General features: G+C 46.1%; 1 protein-coding gene across 4 annotated transcripts; it reads left to right on the top strand.

Annotated features, from left to right (window-relative positions):
- Window positions 1-1,357: 1,357 nt before the first annotated feature.
- Window positions 1,358-15,974, top strand: trpc4a (transient receptor potential cation channel, subfamily C, member 4a). Of its 4 annotated transcripts, none has more exons than XM_028982968.1 (11): window positions 1,358-1,435; window positions 2,347-2,741; window positions 4,568-5,086; window positions 12,358-12,694; window positions 12,913-13,052; window positions 13,136-13,458; window positions 13,593-13,788; window positions 13,916-14,110; window positions 14,353-14,394; window positions 14,512-14,601; window positions 14,703-15,974. In XM_028982968.1, the coding sequence occupies exons 2-11, from the start codon at window positions 2,361-2,363 to the stop codon at window positions 15,234-15,236; spliced, it is 2,757 nt and encodes a 918-aa protein (XP_028838801.1). In that variant the 5' UTR covers window positions 1,358-1,435; window positions 2,347-2,360; the 3' UTR covers window positions 15,237-15,974. The 4 variants fall into 4 exon arrangements, with proteins under 4 accessions (XP_028838801.1, XP_028838802.1, XP_028838800.1 ...); XM_028982969.1 differs by having other exon boundaries at window positions 1,377-1,435; window positions 2,344-2,741; XM_028982967.1 differs by having other exon boundaries at window positions 1,377-1,789.
- Window positions 15,975-17,163: the final 1,189 nt, after the last annotated feature.

The raw sequence follows: 17,163 nt of genomic DNA, 5'->3' as shown, positions 1-17,163 counted from the left end.
GTGTGTTACCCACTAGGCTACTACCACCCTATATATTTGTTTATAGATATAGTTATAAACAGTATAAACAAATTCCACAACTTGTACAATAACACGTACACACGTCCTTGCACGCTGTTGTTGTTCACGCTCTGTACTTGAGAGACTCCGCATGTGCTCGCACTTACTTGGCCAATAAACACGTTAATAATTTCCCGCGTCTAACGTGACCGCGTGGTAAGAAGGGAGCGGGGAGGTTTGTATTCGTTTCTGTAATGCGCAGAGATCTGGATAATCGTGTCGGTCGGAATACGTGAAGCCGCAGTGCATTAGTGAATGTGAGGTTCCTGAAGACAGAGATTGCAATTTATCTGGTAGGGGACAGAAGGGCCAGAAAGAAAAACGGGCCATTTCCTGCCTCGCGTAGAATCTCCGTTGTTTTTTCACTGCATTAAGAACCGCAGATCCGACACAGGCCGGGCTTCGCATGAATATTTTACACCCATGTCGGTGGAGCAGCTGGTTAATTGTCTTTAAACAGGGCGTGTGCGCCGATCTGAAGGGGCCGGGCCTCCATTAGCGCTGTGGGGGTGGACGATGGACAAGAGGACGAGAGGTGTGGACGGCATCTGAACTGCATTTGCACACTTCTCACCTCGCCATGTTCCAACACTCCTGGGAATCAAGGACACGGATTCGGTTTTAAGGCTCAGGCAGCTTCATGCTGCCTCCGATTCTTCACTTTTGGGGTGGTGGTAGCCTAGTGTGTAACACACTCGTCTATGAACCAGAAGACCCAGGTTCGAACCCCACTTACTGCCATCGTGTCCCTGAGCAGGACACTTAACCCTGAGTGTCTCCAGGGGGTGGACTGTCCCTGTAACTACTGATTGTAAGTCGCTCTGGATAAGGGTAAATGTAAGGATGCAAGTGCAGGGTAACGTTCTTCCGTGAACCTGAAAAGTCCCCACGTTGTTTTATTTCATGGCCTCCGGATTCTGCTTGATCTGCTTGTTTTGTGCTCCTGATCAAATCAAATACAAATTTTATTTGTCACATGCACAGTCATGCACGGTATGATGTGCAGTGAAATGCTTTTAGCGACTGCTACAGACCACAGTATTGCAAATGTTGCATGTATGCAATGAACCAATATGCAAATATTGCAAACATAACCAAATATTACACTTTTACGTCCGATCATTTTAATAGACGTTAGTGTCGTACTAGTGAGGGACATTTTACTAAAAGACGAAGCATGAGAAGTTTTCAGGGGGGCTTCTCAGCCTGCGCATCCCTGCCCATCTCCAGCTCGGAGGAGGGGCGCAGGGAGCGACACGGCCGCAGCGCCCCCTGTCGGGCAGTGGCCGCCGGCGCAGGGCAGGGGACAAGTCGCGCCGTGCGGAACGACGCGCGGTCCGCAGTCTCCGCCGCGGACCACCTGTTCCTGCCGCGGGTGAGTTTACCGGAGCCGTGCGCCACGCCGGCCGCGACGTGCGGGGTTTTTTTTTGTCGCCGTTCTGGGCCATTTGCGCGCAGCGTTTTTGGAGACGCGGCGTCTTTTCTGCCCGCGTCTGGATGATACGACGAGCGAAAGTTTCCTGTCACACGCAGCGGCGACCTGTGTGACGATTTCGTCCGTCGTCAGACGTTAACGACGGAAGCGTGAAGAAGTGCGTGGATGTAAATGAGTAAAATTCCGGAGATGAAGGAGGATAAAACTTGCGCTTAATTCCTCTCGTCTGTTCCATAATGACGCCGGACCAACACGGATCGAACTCGGAACTGTTTTAATCTGGGAACAAATGAGGTGAGTTGAGTGACATCCGCGTTAGACCCTTCAAATTTGGAGCCCTGGTCAACGTTTTAGGTGGCACCCCAGAACCTCGGAGGTGGGGTCACATTTCACGACGGAGCTGCGTTTACATTTACTGCATGTACCAGACGGTCTTATCCAGAGCGACTTACAGTCAGTAGTTACAGGGACAGTCCCCCCCTGGAGACACTCAGGGTTAAGTGTCCTGCTCAGGGACACGATGGCAGTAAGTGGGGTTTGAACCTGGGTCTTCTGGTCCATAGGCGAGTGTGTTACCCGCTAGGTCACTACCACCCTATGAGGGGTGTTTTACCACCAGTGGTGGGGCAGTGGTGGCCGTAATCAGAAGGTGCCACCGAGGTCCCCACGCACTGCTGCCCTCTGCTCACCAAGGGTGACGGTTAAATACAGAGGACACGTTTCGCCGTGTCACCGTGTGCTGTGCCGCAGTGTCTCACAATCACTTCACTTTCACCGAGCGGCGTAAAAAGTTGGTAAATTCGCGTTGTAAATTTCTCGGGTTTATAATGCGCGACTTTGTACTCCAGCAGGTGGCCTAGCAGCGATGTCTCAGCTGTACTACTCGCGGCGGGCGGACGGCTCGTCGTACCGGGACCGCATCCCGCTGCGCATCGTGCGCGCCGAGTCGGAGCTGTCGCCGCTGGAGAAGGCCTACCTGAGCGCGGTGGAGCGGGGCGACTACGGCAGCGTCAAGCAGGCCCTCGAGGAGGCCGAGATCTACTTCAAGATCAACATCAACTGCATCGACCCGCTGGGCCGCACCGCGCTGCTCATCGCCATCGAGAACGAGAACCTGGAGATCACCGAGCTGCTCCTCGGCTTCAACGTGTACGTGGGGGACGCCCTGCTGCACGCCATACGCAAGGAGGTGGTGGGCGCCGTGGAGCTCCTGCTCAACCACAAGAAGCCCAGTGGAGGGATGCAGGTAGGGCGACGGATCTCCGGACACCTCCAGATTACATGTCCCGTCCCCCGTCCCCTCCTCCCAGTCAAAACGCGCGTACGCCGTTCGCCGTTATTGTACAGCAGCCCAACGCAATAATCGGCTCCATGTGGGGGTTAATGGCAGATGGGGACAATCTCGGTTCTAATATTGTGGGCACAGGCTCACAGGCTGGGGCAGTGGTGGCCTAGCGGTTAAGGAAGCGGCCCCGTAATCAGAAGGTTGCCAGTTCGAATCCCGAACCGTCAAGGTGCCACTGAGGTGCCACTGAGCAAAGCACCGTCCCCACACACTGCTCCCCGGGCGCCTGTCATGGCTGCCCACTGCTTTCTCAGGGTGATGGGTTAAATGCAGAGGACAAATTTCACTTTGTGCACCGTGTGCTGTGCTGCTGTGTATCACATGTGACAATCACTTCACTTCAAATAAATAAGGCTCGAACGGCTGCTAAATAAGGTGCGGGCAAAAATACCTCATACAGTTAATACATGCGTATAAATATATATAAATATATAATATATAGAAATATGCGGCTGATCGGCCGACCAGTATGGATGTGGGTTTTTTTCGCCTTCTTCTGATCCTGAGCTGTCCGATTCATTTGCACCAATTTATTTCTATAAAAATAGTAATTTTATGGATATTATATTGACACAGATAGGACATAAATGTTAGAAAAAGCTACTGCCAAATGCCGTAAATGTACTTTTGTTCATCCCAACGTTACTGAATTGGCAAAATGGCCACACCCACGGGTGCGTAAACTGTTGGCGTGCAGACCGCATCGGGACACATTTGTGGAAGGACGGGGAAAGAGAATTCCCGCATCGCACCGTTTGTAAAAGTATTCCGGGGTCCACGGTTATCGCCACTATAAGAAGGTGGAAGAATTGGACAGGAAGTGGCATTGTCCTTGTCCTTGTCCTCTATACTTTTGGAAATGTAGTGGGTAGTGGTTGATGTGTGATTGTGAGTCTAATTCTAAAAAAACGGGACCGTTATTTGGGACGTTGTCGTCCATACGGAGACGCGGAGAACGTCCCGAACGCTGCAGGTGGCGCTGTACAGTCCCCCTGGAGACACTCAGGGTCACAATGGTAGTAAGTGGGCTTTGAACCTGTGAACTAGGGAACTAACCCCCAACGGCACAGGTGGTTGAGGCCAAATAAAGTAAAATGCTGCACTTATTTTCAGAAGATCTCTTTCACAGTCCAACCTTTTCACTTCTAAGAATCTACGAGTATGTTCTCATGCAAAATCCATTTTTGTCTGTACAGTTACCGTACAGACGTGAAATCTAGTCAATCGGGTCTGAGCCTTGCCGCCCTGAGACTGGACGTCTCCCTCCCGTTAATCTAGAACATCAAACTAATGTGTCTGTGAAGATTCTCAGTCGTCCAGGTGAACTTGTCTGAAAGTTGAGCAGAAAGAAACGTCTCCACCTTAAAGACCTCCAGTCGCCAGGACTCAACTTTCAGACATCAAACACATGTGCAAATCAAAGGACTGGTTTCAAGAAGAGGCTCGTGGTCTACAAATGTCGGCCACCAGTTTACATTCTACATTACAACATTTACCAGACGTCCTTATACAGAGCGACTTACAATCAGTAGATACAGGGACAGTCCCCCCCCTGGAGACACTCAGGGTTAAGTGTCCTGCTCAGGGACACGATGGTAGTAAGTGGGGTTTGAACCTGGGCGAGTGTGTTACCCGCTAGGCTACTACCAGACCACCAGTTGCTTTCAGATGGTGCATCATGGTGTTTGCGTCCACTGCTCACGGCTGCTGTGCTTCCGTTCCACCAGGTGCCGCCAATTTTACTCGACAAGCAGTTTTCCGACTTCACGCCCGACATCACCCCCATCATCCTGGCCGCCCACACCAACAACTACGAGATCATCAAGATGCTGGTGCAGAAGGGCGTGTCGGTGCCCCAGCCCCACGAGGTCCGCTGCAACTGCGTGGAGTGCGTGTCCAGCTCGGACGTGGACAGCTTGCGCCACTCGCGCTCCCGCCTCAACATCTACAAGGCGCTGGCGGCGCCGTCCCTCATCGCCCTGTCCAGCGAGGACCCCTTCCTCACGGCGTTCCGCCTGAGCTGGGAGCTCCAGGAGCTCAGCAAGGTGGAGAACGAGTTCAAGTCGGAGTACGAGGAGCTGTCGCAGCAGTGCAAGCAGTTCGCCAAGGACTTGCTGGACCAGACCCGGAGCTCGCGCGAACTGGAGCTGATCCTCAACTTCAAGGACGACGACGACCTGCTGGAGGAGGAGGGGAACAGCGACCTGGCGCGGCTGAAGCTCGCCATCAAGTACCATCAGAAGGAGGTGAGGAAGCGCTGATGCTGTGGTGATGACCAATGCAGGAACCGTTTAGGTTTCAACGCTGGTCTTGGTGGGAGATCTTGTTGCACATGTATTTGTAGATTAATGAGGGCTTGGAGTAATTCTTTTTTCAGGCATCCATCCACTTGATTCGATTTTATCACGGTTAATTAACTTTAGTCATTGCATATTTGAGCCCATGCAAGAATAAGTCCTCCAAAATGCACACTTGGAATTCTGGTCGTGTGCATAGCTGCTTGATGAAATGAAACTTTGTGTCACCATCAGATGTTTGTCTCGTTACGACAAGGAAGTCACATGGCCTGAACCCAAGGCTGATGAAAAAAATCGCGTGGGCCCTCAACAGAACAACGTTTCCCAGACTGGTCCCACATTTCCGAACCGCAACTCCACTGAATTCCCCGAAAACAGCACCCCGTCGATCGTCGTTTTGTCCTGGTGCTTCATTTCGCGGATTACTTCCGCCCCCTTCAGGAGGAATTAGTTCACTGCCATTAATAACATGTGCACGAACCCAAATCCACAAATGCACAAAGATACTTTTGGGTTGCAGAGACGAAGATGTTTCATTTTTCTCAATCCACAGTGCTTTATTTTCAGAATTTCTGGAACGAAATACTTGTGTGAATGGTGTTTATTTGTATTTACAAATTGCTGGATTGGCTCGTGTCCTGACATGCATTGACCGGTCAGTGATCAATCACAGTAAGGCTGTCGAACTTTGCTCCTGAAAAATTATGTTCGATTGGCCTTTTTATTGTTTAAGTTTATTGGAGTGCAGATTGTAGAGATGTCGATCTCAGCCGTTATCCCCCTGCTTGGACTTCCCAGGGTGATGGTGTGAGATATACTGTCTCCTTTTGCCAGATAAAACTGCTAGAATCCATCACTTTCCTTCCCTTCCATTCCCATTTCCATTAATTGCCAATATGAAACAGAATAATGAACACCAAAGAAAGAATCTACAAATACTACAAACCAGGAGAGGCATTTCGTGGAGAAGTTGCAATATGACAATAAAAATCAAAACAGTTAATAATTCCCCGATTTCTATGATTCAAAACATGTAACCCGTAGTACGAGACACGGGACTTCTGTGCGTAGGAAATCGTACGAAATCGTTGTGCGAGATACGGGCCTTCTGTGCGTAGGAAACCGTACAAAATCGTTGTGCGAGATACGGGAACCTTAGGAAATCGTAAGACATTGTATATAAATGTTAACTGTCTGGAATTTCCCAATGTGTGTGACGACGTGAACCCGTTGTACAAGATACCGGACTTCTGTGCATAGAAAATTGTACGAAATCGTGTATAAATTTTTACTGTCTGGAATTTCCCAATGTGTGTGACGGTGTGAACCTGTTGTGCGAGATATGGTATGTCTGTGCGTAGGAAATTGCACGAAATCGTGTATACATTTTTACTGTCTTGAATTTCCCAATGGGTGTGACGGCACGAACCTGTTGTGCGAGACACGGGACTTCTGTGCATAGGAAATCGTAGGAAATCGTTGTGCGAGATACGGGACTTCTGTGCGTAGGAAATTGTATGAAATCATGTATAAATTTTTACTGTCTGCAATTTCCCAATGTGTGTGACGCCGTGAACCTGTTGTACGAGATACGGTATGTCTGTGCGTAGGAAATTGTACGAAATCATGTATACATTTTTACTGTCTGGAATTTCCCAATGTGTGTGATGCCGCGAACTCGTTGTGCGCGATACGGGACTTCTGTGTGTAGGAAATCGTACAACATCGTTGTGCGAGATACGGGACTTTGTGCGTAGGAAATCATACGAAATTGTGTATAATTTTTTTCTAGAGGTGGGCATAGATTAATTTTCTTAATTGGGTCTGTCAGGAAGACAGACCATTTATTATTGTGCTAAGAATGGCAAAAAAGAACATGTCTTACGTTAAAGACCGCCACGCGAAGACCGTCAAACTTAAAGAAACAAGGGAGTGGTCAGGCCGAAGGTGGCACCAACGGGGGTTTGGAAAACCCGGAAAAAGCCGGAAAACTGGGAAAAAGGCAATAAAAGGACGTGTCTTACGTCCAAGGCCGCCACGATAAGACCGTGAAACGCACAGAAACAACGGGCCTTCGGCCTGACCACTCCGCACATTATGACATATTGTTTGTTTTGGTAGGTCGCACGGCCCGTCCACAAATCGGGTTCAAAGCGTAAAAAGTGCGGTTTACTGTTGCGCAGAGGAAGAGGTTTTCAGCTCCCTGTGACCAGCCGTAAAAGCTAGAGACACGGGAGACACACGATCTGACATATTGGATGTGTTGCTACCACCAACAGTGGTCAGGAAAACATGGGAAATAGGGAAGAAGGCCAAAAAGGCCATGTCTCGCATTTGTGGCTGCCACGCTAAGGCCGTGAGACGCACAAAAAAACGGACATATTGGTTGCTTCGGTGGGGACTACAGGAGGGCCACAAATCATGTCCAAAACATTAAAAGTTAAAAAAAATCTGGTTTCCAAGAATTTGCAATAAAACGCTTCACAGCACACACACGAATCTCATATCAAATCGTGCGGCTTGTCGTTACGCACGGTTTGACATATGGCTCGGCTCGGACGGATTTACGGTCCGCGCGCAATTAGCCAAAAAGCGTTTTCGTAACGCGTTTATTATTCTAGCCCAAAATTGTACTTTTTTGGACTTTGTGTCCAGACGGTTTGACATACAAAGAAGATTTTGATGTCGTCTCGTAGATATGGCCGACGATATGGTTGTCGTATGGTTTATCGCCGTCTGACTTACGAATCATGCACAAATTTGGGAAAACAAAAAAGTGTAAATGCGCGAAAAAATTTTTTTTATTTTTTTATTATTTATTTCAGCCTTTTTTCTGCAATTAATGCGGGTCGTACCGAAGCACGCACACCTGCGTGCTATATATCAAAAATTAGAACTTTGTTGTGTGAGGTGTGCTATTACTTTTATAAGCGATCGGACTGGGCCTGGCCGAGCTGTTAACGCTGAAACAGGGTCATTTCCCATTCGAATGTATTGATCGCTAATTTTAGCATTGGTAGCATTTGTAAAATAAAACTTCTTTGAAGTGATACTGCAGTACCACAGTAAAGAAGCCCCATTTTACAAATTCCATGCCCGCAGCTGTGACCAATGCCTGGACAGACCCATCAAAATTTCCCCTGGAATTTTGGCTTCTAGTCTAGATTAATCTCACTGTAATCTTTAAATTAATCTAAATTAGTCTAGATTAATCTAGATAATCTATATTTTAGATTAATCTAGATTAATCTAGATTAAAATGGCTCATTTGAATTCTGCCGAAGGCATTCAGAATACCCAAATAATTACTAAAAGTAAGTCTTTGAGAACGGTTTCTCAAGCCGGGTGGCGCATTAGACCAGGGGCTCATCTCCTGTTTCCAAAATGCATCACAAACTGCTTGAGAAAGCTGTTCTACTATGATAATTGGTGATGAAAATAAATTATGTTCAATAAGATGTACTTGTGTTTACCAACTGTTTATTCAGTTAATCCATGTTACCACGTCACGTCTGATGTGGTAATTTCACAGTTCGATGACTCGTTCAGTGCAATTCGGCTAGGTATACATCCGCGCTAAAATATCAAGGTGAAAGTCATCATAGTGTAGCGGTTCTTCTTCTGCGTTGTGTAACTTTTTGATTCTTGATTGTTAACTTTGATTGTTTCTTGAACCACAAATGATGAGCTGACACCCAATAGGTCGCGTCAGAACATCGCGTCACACATCGCGTCTTTCTGCACCTCTCTCTCTCACAGCTCACGCCATGTGTCCAAGACACCTGAACCAGGTCTCAAAAACAAAATAAAAGTCTTTAGAAAATAAAAGACACAGGAAAGAAGAAATATACTTATAAATCTAGTGTAACCATTTAACTCCGGCACAATAGCTTGCGTAGTATAGAGATACGGGACTTCTGTGTGTAGGGAATCGTACGAAATCGTGTATAAATGTTTACTGTCTGGAATTCAGCCAACTTGCAGTGAGGGCTTTTAGCTCTGCTTGTTCCTTTTGACACACTACCGCTATACTTCCACTGTCAAAATAATAGTTTTTTTTGGCAAAGGACACTTGCCTTTTACTAAGGAGTGGCTTCCATCTGGCCACTCTACCATACATGCCCAAATTGGTGAGTTGCTGCAGAGATGGTTGTGCTTCTAGAAGGCTCTCCTCTGACCTGCGGGTTTTGTCACGTTCCTGACTAAGTGAAAGTATAGTGATTGTCATTGTGATACACAGCACAGAACACGGTGACGGAATGTGTCATCTGGGCTTCAAGCATGGTTTGTGCTCTGACATGAACCTGCCTTTTCCAAATCATGTCCAATCAACAGTTTTTTTTTAAAGTTGCAGCATCATCTCAAGGATGATTGGGTGAAACAGGGTGCACATGAGCTCAATTTTGAGCTTCATGGCAAAGGCTGTGAAGACTTATCGCACACACGATTTCCAGTTTTAGCCGCCTGAGAACAGTGTAATGCAGTGTTGAATCGTCACACTTCCAGTGATCCCAGCACATTTTAAAATCTTTCTCCTTTCCTTCAATCCTGTTTTGATTTCTTTTGTGCATTCTCCCCTCAGAGGGCTCTGATTTGCATTTGTGGTTCATAATGACTGTTCGTCAGGAAATTGGACGCTTCCGCGCTCAGCTTGACAACATTGCCTTCTCAGCGTCGCGCTGCTGAAGCTGTCTATCCGCTTCGAGTCTCGCTTGCTTCTCTCTCTCCAGCCGAGCCCTCAGTCGGCTGATTGTTAACTTGTGGCGCCTCAAACGTCTCCTCTGCTTATTGATGTACCGTTCGGTGTCCAGCGTCTTCTCTATAAGTATGTATTCTCTAATGTAGGCATAGTCAAGATCTTCCTTCAATTTACTAGCCCTCCTAAAAGCCCTATAATATTTGTCCCGTAGTCTTTTACACTTCTGGACGACGGAGTCTCTATATTGAGTGAACCTGCTTTGGTTGCTCTGCAGCCTCATTACAAAGTTTACCATAATCACACGAAAGAAGTTCCTGGCGTTTGCAAACTGCCTCTAGTCACTTTCCACCTGGTGGAACAGCGAATCGTTCTGTTCCCGGAGAAGCAGGTTTTCATCGTTCGTTCTGGCACGTTCAAGTTTCAAAATAGTCCGTTGTCGGTTTAAATTCGATATCATTTAGTTTCTTCTCTCGCGTTGTGAGTAAATGTATTGTATTTATATAACCGCCTTTTGGCCCAAAGTCGTTTAAAGAAGTTTAAAGTGGTCTTGTCTGGCCCGACTCGGGACACTTTCGATCTGCATGAGATGTTGTGTTTAAATTCTTTTTGCATTATAAAAGCTACTATTGAAGAACTAACGATAGTTCTTGAATGTGTAAAGACCTACTTTGGTCTCCCGCAGTCACTGTTATCACGGCTCCAGCAGGTCCAGACTACTGCAGCACACTTGCTGACGGCCACTAAAGAGAGAGAACACATTACCCCAGTTCTTGCGTCCATTTTCAAATTCAATTTAAAATCTCATTGATGGTTTTTAAGGCCCTAAATGGACAGGCCCCACCCAAAATAGCAGATCTTGTTCATTTTCAGCCAACTCCTAGATCCTTAAGATCGAGCGGCAAAGCCCTCCTCCACGTCCTCCGCAATAGCCCCGCCTGTGGAAGCAGCTGCCACTTGACATTTGGCCCCACAACCTCTGCTTTTAAAACCAGGCTTAAAACTCATCTGTACTCTTCAGCTTTTCCCAGTTTTCCCTCAGTGTGTTTTTATTTTGCCTTCTTCAGCCCTCCCTAACTTTTAATTTTTAAACGTTAAATCCTATTAAAATACTTTTAATACTTATTTTCTTTATTTATTTATCCCTATTTGTTGCTTCTACTGTCCATGTATTCTTCTCATGTATGTTTGTATGTCCTTTTATGCCTGTACAGTACTTTGGTGCAGTGGAACTGCTGTTAAAATGCTCTAGAAATAAAGTGGACTTGACTTGCAGTATTTTGGAAAACAGGCAGTGATCTTTCGCAGGTCGGATGTTATATCATGACACTATGGAAATGACTATGGGCAGTCCTAGCCGGTTTGGTGCCCTGTGTGAGGCCAAAAAAATAAAAAAAATCACAAAAAAAAAATCTTGGAATCCTGGAAGGACTACATGATAAAAAATCTTTTGATGCAACATTTTATAGAATCACTCGCATCATAAAAAAAAAACTGGTATTTCACTGGCCTTAATGGGTGGACAGGAAGTCCACTTTCAGTAGAATTGGCCAGATATCATTTTATCTGGTATATGGTTATGCTATATGTTGATGCATCTATAAATGGTTTATTACACAACTTCCTGCTGCAGTACCTTTTTTATGGACACGCTACCCTTTCAAAAATAGCTATATTTAAATTTACAGATCAAATGATATACTGTCTACCTTCTGCAGTTCAATTTATACCGCAATATGAATTTTATATCGGCTGGGTCTGATTTTTGTGGGGGTCATGACGACTGTGGATTACACAATGTGAGACAATATCCTTTATATATATTTTTTGATGGTTATTATTTCTCTTTGTAGTGCACAAAAGTTGCAGATATGGCTAATAATTAAACATTATTATTATTATAAGAGAACAATATCCGCTGCCTAGTTATAAGATAAGATCAGATTATGCTTTATTATCTTATATTATCTTATAACTAGGCACTGGATATTGTTCTCTTATTGTTTTATTATTAGACATATTTGTTATTAGCCATAACTGTCAACCTAACATAATAGATGTGACAGACAGCTAATGGTCTTAATTGCTAATAGGTGGTAGTAGCCTAGCGGGTAACACACTCGAACCCAGGTTTTAAGCCTAAGTGTCTCCAGGGGGGGACTGTCCCTGTAACTACTGACTGTAAGTCGCTCTGGATAAGGGCGTTTGATAAATGCTGTAAATGTTTCTTTGATAAAAGAAACACTAAGGCCCAGGATACACTAGAACGTTTCTCTCAAAGGGGTCTGGTCTTGTGTGGATGGTCTGTCCCGGCAGTATTTACTTCTCTGTTCCAACTGCTTGTGTGCGGTTCCGATCACTCAACCAACAATGGATGCAAAGTCCCACCAGCAGTATCGCTAACACCCATTGAGTAACATAACACTTTATGTTGACGACATTAAGATTGACCATGCATTGTGTTCTGTTTGATGGCCAATAATGACCAGAACCTGTCTCTGCTCTCTCCCTCTGACGGGTTCAGTTTGTGGCACAGCCCAACTGTCAGCAGCTCCTGGCATCTCGCTGGTACGATGAGTTTCCTGGCTGGAGGAAACGTCACTGGGCCGGGAAGTTCCTCACCTGTGTCTTCATCGGGTTCCTCTTCCCACTCTTCTCCTTCTGCTACTTAATCGTGCCCAAGAGCCGCTACGGCCTCTTCATTCGCAAGCCCTTCATCAAGTTCATCTGCCACACAGCATCCTATTTGACCTTCCTCTTCCTCCTCCTCCTGGCTTCCCAACACATCGTCACCACTGAGCCTGATCGTCAGGGTCCCGCACCCACCACGGTCGAGTGGATGATCCTTCCCTGGGTGTTGGGTATGGATGTCATACGATATGTTTCCGTATAATATGGCTGTGTGCTTTCCAGTTCATTCTGTCAGCCTTCCATTTAATCTAGTCTGGAAGTGGGTGGGGTGCCTTTATCACCTTAGAGTTGCAGGATATACAAAGTGCTTCATCTAGAGAAGCTTCCTTATATGGCTCTGGCTATTAAAACGCCTCCAAAAGTCCCATAGTATTGCTTTGTTTTGTAGGATTCATCTGGACAGAGATTAAGCAGATGTGGGATGGTGGCTTTCAAGATTACATTCACGACTGGTGGAACTTGATGGATTTTGTGATGAATTCCTTGTACTTGGCTACCATTTCCCTAAAGATTGTTGCCTACACAAAGGTAACCGGCAATATCGAGCGTCGGGATTGTTCTCTCTCTCCCTAATCTGCCATGTCGTTCTATTGATCACCGTGTCTCTGCAGTACAGTGGCTGTAAAGCCAGGGACAAGTGGGAGATGTGGCACCCCACCCTGGTGGCAGAGGCCTTGTTTGCCATCGCGAACATCTTCAGCTCCCTGCGCCTCATCTCCCTCTTCACGGCCAACTCCCACCTGGGCCCACTACAGATCTCGCTGGGCCGGATGCTGCTGGACATTCTCAAGTTCCTCTTCATCTACTGCCTGGTGCTGCTGGCCTTCGCCAACGGCCTCAACCAGCTCTACTTCTACTACGAGACGCAAGCAAGCGACGAGAAAAATAAATGCAAAGGGATTCGCTGTGTGGAGCAGAACAATGCGTTTTCCACGTGAGCGCAAGTGTCTTTTTACGGGAAAATAAAATACGGCACAATATTAACATTATTAACAAGAGTTACTGAACAACCTGTTGGCTCGATTCTGGTGATTAATCCCATTTACTTTCTGTATTTTATTCATGTAGGTTATTTGAAACCTTGCAGTCGCTTTTCTGGTCCATATTTGGCCTGATCAGCTTGTATGTGACCAACGTTAAACCGGACCACCAGTTCACCGAATTTGTTGGAGCGACCATGTTCGGCACTTACAACATCATTTCCCTGGTGGTACTTCTCAACATGCTCATTGCCATGATGAACAACTCTTACCAGCACATTGCGGTAAGATGCACAGGGTCACTCCCCTCCTTCCTCCATCTGTAATGCACTGGTTCCTCTTTTCCCTGTTCTCTCTGCGTAAAAATGTGTAATTATTAGTAATGCGTGAAATATTCTGACTTTGTCTCAGGATCATGCTGACATCGAGTGGAAATTTGCGAGGACTAAGCTCTGGATGAGTTACTTTGAAGAAGGGGGTACGTTGCCGTCACCCTTCAACATCGTCCCCAGCCCAAAATCGTCTTGGTATCTTTTCAAATGGATGAAAAACCAAGTCTGCAGCGAGAAGACTGTGAAAACATCAGGAACATTTGGTTCCCTTGGGGTAAGGGAATGTATATCAGCATTTTTCATTCATTGAACCACTTTCAGTAGCAGGACCAAGAGCAATCCAAAGAGTTGCAGCTTTGCAGATGCTATGACCTGTTCTTGTAGCCTCAACATTAACATTAAGACAATCACGGCTGATCAGAGTAAATCATGTTGCAATAGACCACAGCCACATCATACAGGTGATAACGTCTTTCTCACGGTGTGAATCCAGTCTAATAAGCTTCCTCTTCTCAGAGAAGAGCTGCGGAAAACCTCAGAATTAACCACCAGTATCAGGTAAACCTGCCTCTTTCATACTAAAATGCATTCCTTATCCTTCCTCTGGGGCCTGGACTCTGTCTGGTAATTTGACAGCCAATCATTTAAACGAAAATTCTTCTTGCCTCGTCCCAGGAAGTTCTCAGAAATCTGGTGAAGCGTTACGTAGCTGCCATGATTAGAGATGCAAAGACAGAGGAGGGGTTGACAGAAGAAAATTTTAAGGTACGGAACTGTGCGTTATTCAAATACACTTTTCAGGAGTTTGAGTTTTTTATGCTGCTTTGTGTGTAAAATATGTTCCTGGTGGCTATGTTTCTGTTCAGGAACTGAAGCAGGACATCTCCAGCTTCAGATATGAGGTGCTGGGGATGATGAAAGGTGTGAAGCCCGGCTTTCAAGGTGGAAAAGGAAGCGCTGGCTCTTCCAGCCTGGCATACCCAGACCGCCCGCTCAGATGTGCTCAGCCGTCTCCAACAGGCCAGCTGAAGAGCAAGCTCATGCAACTTAGCATCACCGCATGCAAAGGAACCCGGCGAGCTGCTGAGGCCTTCAATGGCCTTGCCAATGGCTCGGTCCCCCAAGCGGTGGTGGACCAGCATGTGAGGAGCAAGGACTCTTCAGACTTAAACGCTCTCCAGCTGCACCACAGATCTTCAAAGATATATTCAGTGTCAGAGGAAGTAGTGGAGCGGGATGGACAGGAACTGGAGGAGCCTGCTGGACTCTCAGACGTCCGCATGTCAGATGATGCAGAGACTCTGGAAAACAAGGATCAGGAGAACGGAGTACAGGAGCAGGAGGAGGCTAGCAGAGAGAAAGAGGAACTGACAAAGCTAGATTCACAGGAAAATAAGTGAGAACGGATGAGGAAAGGTAGGATTGGGCAAATGACCATATTATCATCTGAAGACCCCACAATATTTTCACTCAAACCCACACCGTATTATCCTGCTGCAGTCCTGCCTAAGCAAGAAGCCACCATTTTACTTTTATGCTGTTATGATGTCTAGTTTGTGACAATGACAGCACATTGCTTTATCATATAAACTCAGGGACTATCATTCCAGAATCTTGGTCGATCCATGCCTAATATATTTCCCCACACAATCTGCCATCAATGAAGACTATTCACTCCTGTATACACTCTCAACCATGTATTTTCTACTATCGTCTACCTTTTGTGTAAAGATTCATGCATATCAATCATAATGCAGAAGGAATCATAAAATTCATTGTATTACTCAATCTGCTTTGGCATATTTAAGAGCACTCTATAGAGGAAAGTGAGAGATCTTGACGTAAAAAAATGTTTTCAGTTCTATGCAAACACAGTAGCAAAATGTAACCTGTAACTTATATTTTGTCCAGTTTGAAATGTACACACTTAAAGTTTAGTTTTCTTTGTACTGCATTAATACGTCAGGTAGAGTGTCTATGTTCTATCCAACTATGTATGCTATCAACTTGAAAATGACACATACAAGCATCCCAACATATTTAAAAAAAATACAAGCACTGAAATGATCAGTGGCCAATACTGTAGAACATATATTGATGAACTGATTTGTTGTCTGTATTATTATCTGTAAATTTGATCAACTTGATCATAAATCATTCTCTCTATGATCTTTTTTCAATTATGAGTACTATATGTAATCCTGAATAAAATTGCTTTCTTAAGAGAAAACGGCATTTTGTAGTACGTTGAAAAGTCAGTCACAAAGGAACACATATTTCAAGACACGATACATACGCAATGATCATGTAGGGACAGGGCGGAAACAGGATACATATATACACAAACATCAGGGGAACACAATGGGGTAATCAGGTAGTCATGCACGGAACATGAAAACACGGGCCCGGAACCCGGACCGGAGTAATGCCCTAGAGTCAGGGCCGTGACAGTAGCACGTGTCTCGCATTGTCAGTTTGTTTTATCTGTGGCTCTTATATGGTGAGCTATAGAAAAGGTGTTTAAATCACCGACCTCGGGTTGCATGTAGAAATGACAGGAGCTACAGTGAGAACTGCTCAACACGAGTAGCCGTGGAAGAAGATGCTAATACATCTCCAGGGGTGACTCTGGTGCTGTTATGCAAGCTTAACGGTCACTAAGAGACTATTAACAATTTGGACTGCGCACACCACCACTCCTCGAAAGCCACTGGCTTAAACCGAACTCTACTCCTGAACCTAACATTAACCGCATGCATAGTCCAAATCGTGTTTCCGGTCCACAAGGTGACGCCACGGAACAAGTTCTTCCCCTCGCTGGGCGGATTATACTGCCGGAATGCTTTTCCGTTTTTCCCCTCGCTGGGTGGATTATACGTGTACGTCATGAGGAGCCGAGGATGCTGGGAGAAGGAGTGGGGAGAACATTGGAGTTGGGAGAACATTGACGAGAATGATTCCGCCAACGGGGAGTGACAACGGCGACGGGGTGGAGAAGAAAGCGAGGCACCCAACACCTCTCAATACGCCCTTAAAGGAAGGTCTATTGGCTGGATGAGTGCATATTTGGGCTGGGAGGGGCGAATAGAGAAGGTCGTAGGTCATCAGTCTTCTGGAGGAACCAGCGGCGTGTGAGAAGTGGCTCTGGAGGCACGAGAAAGTGCAGCAACCAGCTTCCTCCAGTGTGTTAAGACTGGCTGGCGGTCGAAGGCTGACCAAGGCTTGGGAGGTATGGGAAGAACTGAGATAAGGCCTAATAAATTATGGGGAGGGGTGGTATGCCCAACCATCACAAGCCGGGGTCATAGAAATGTAATATGAATTTTA

The sequence above is a fragment of the Denticeps clupeoides genome, chromosome 6 (genome assembly GCF_900700375.1).
Source record: "Denticeps clupeoides chromosome 6, fDenClu1.1, whole genome shotgun sequence".
NCBI lineage: Eukaryota > Metazoa > Chordata > Actinopteri > Clupeiformes > Denticipitidae > Denticeps > Denticeps clupeoides.
The sequence above is the reverse complement of the archived record's forward strand: the minus strand, read 5'-3'. Positions and strand labels throughout refer to the sequence as shown.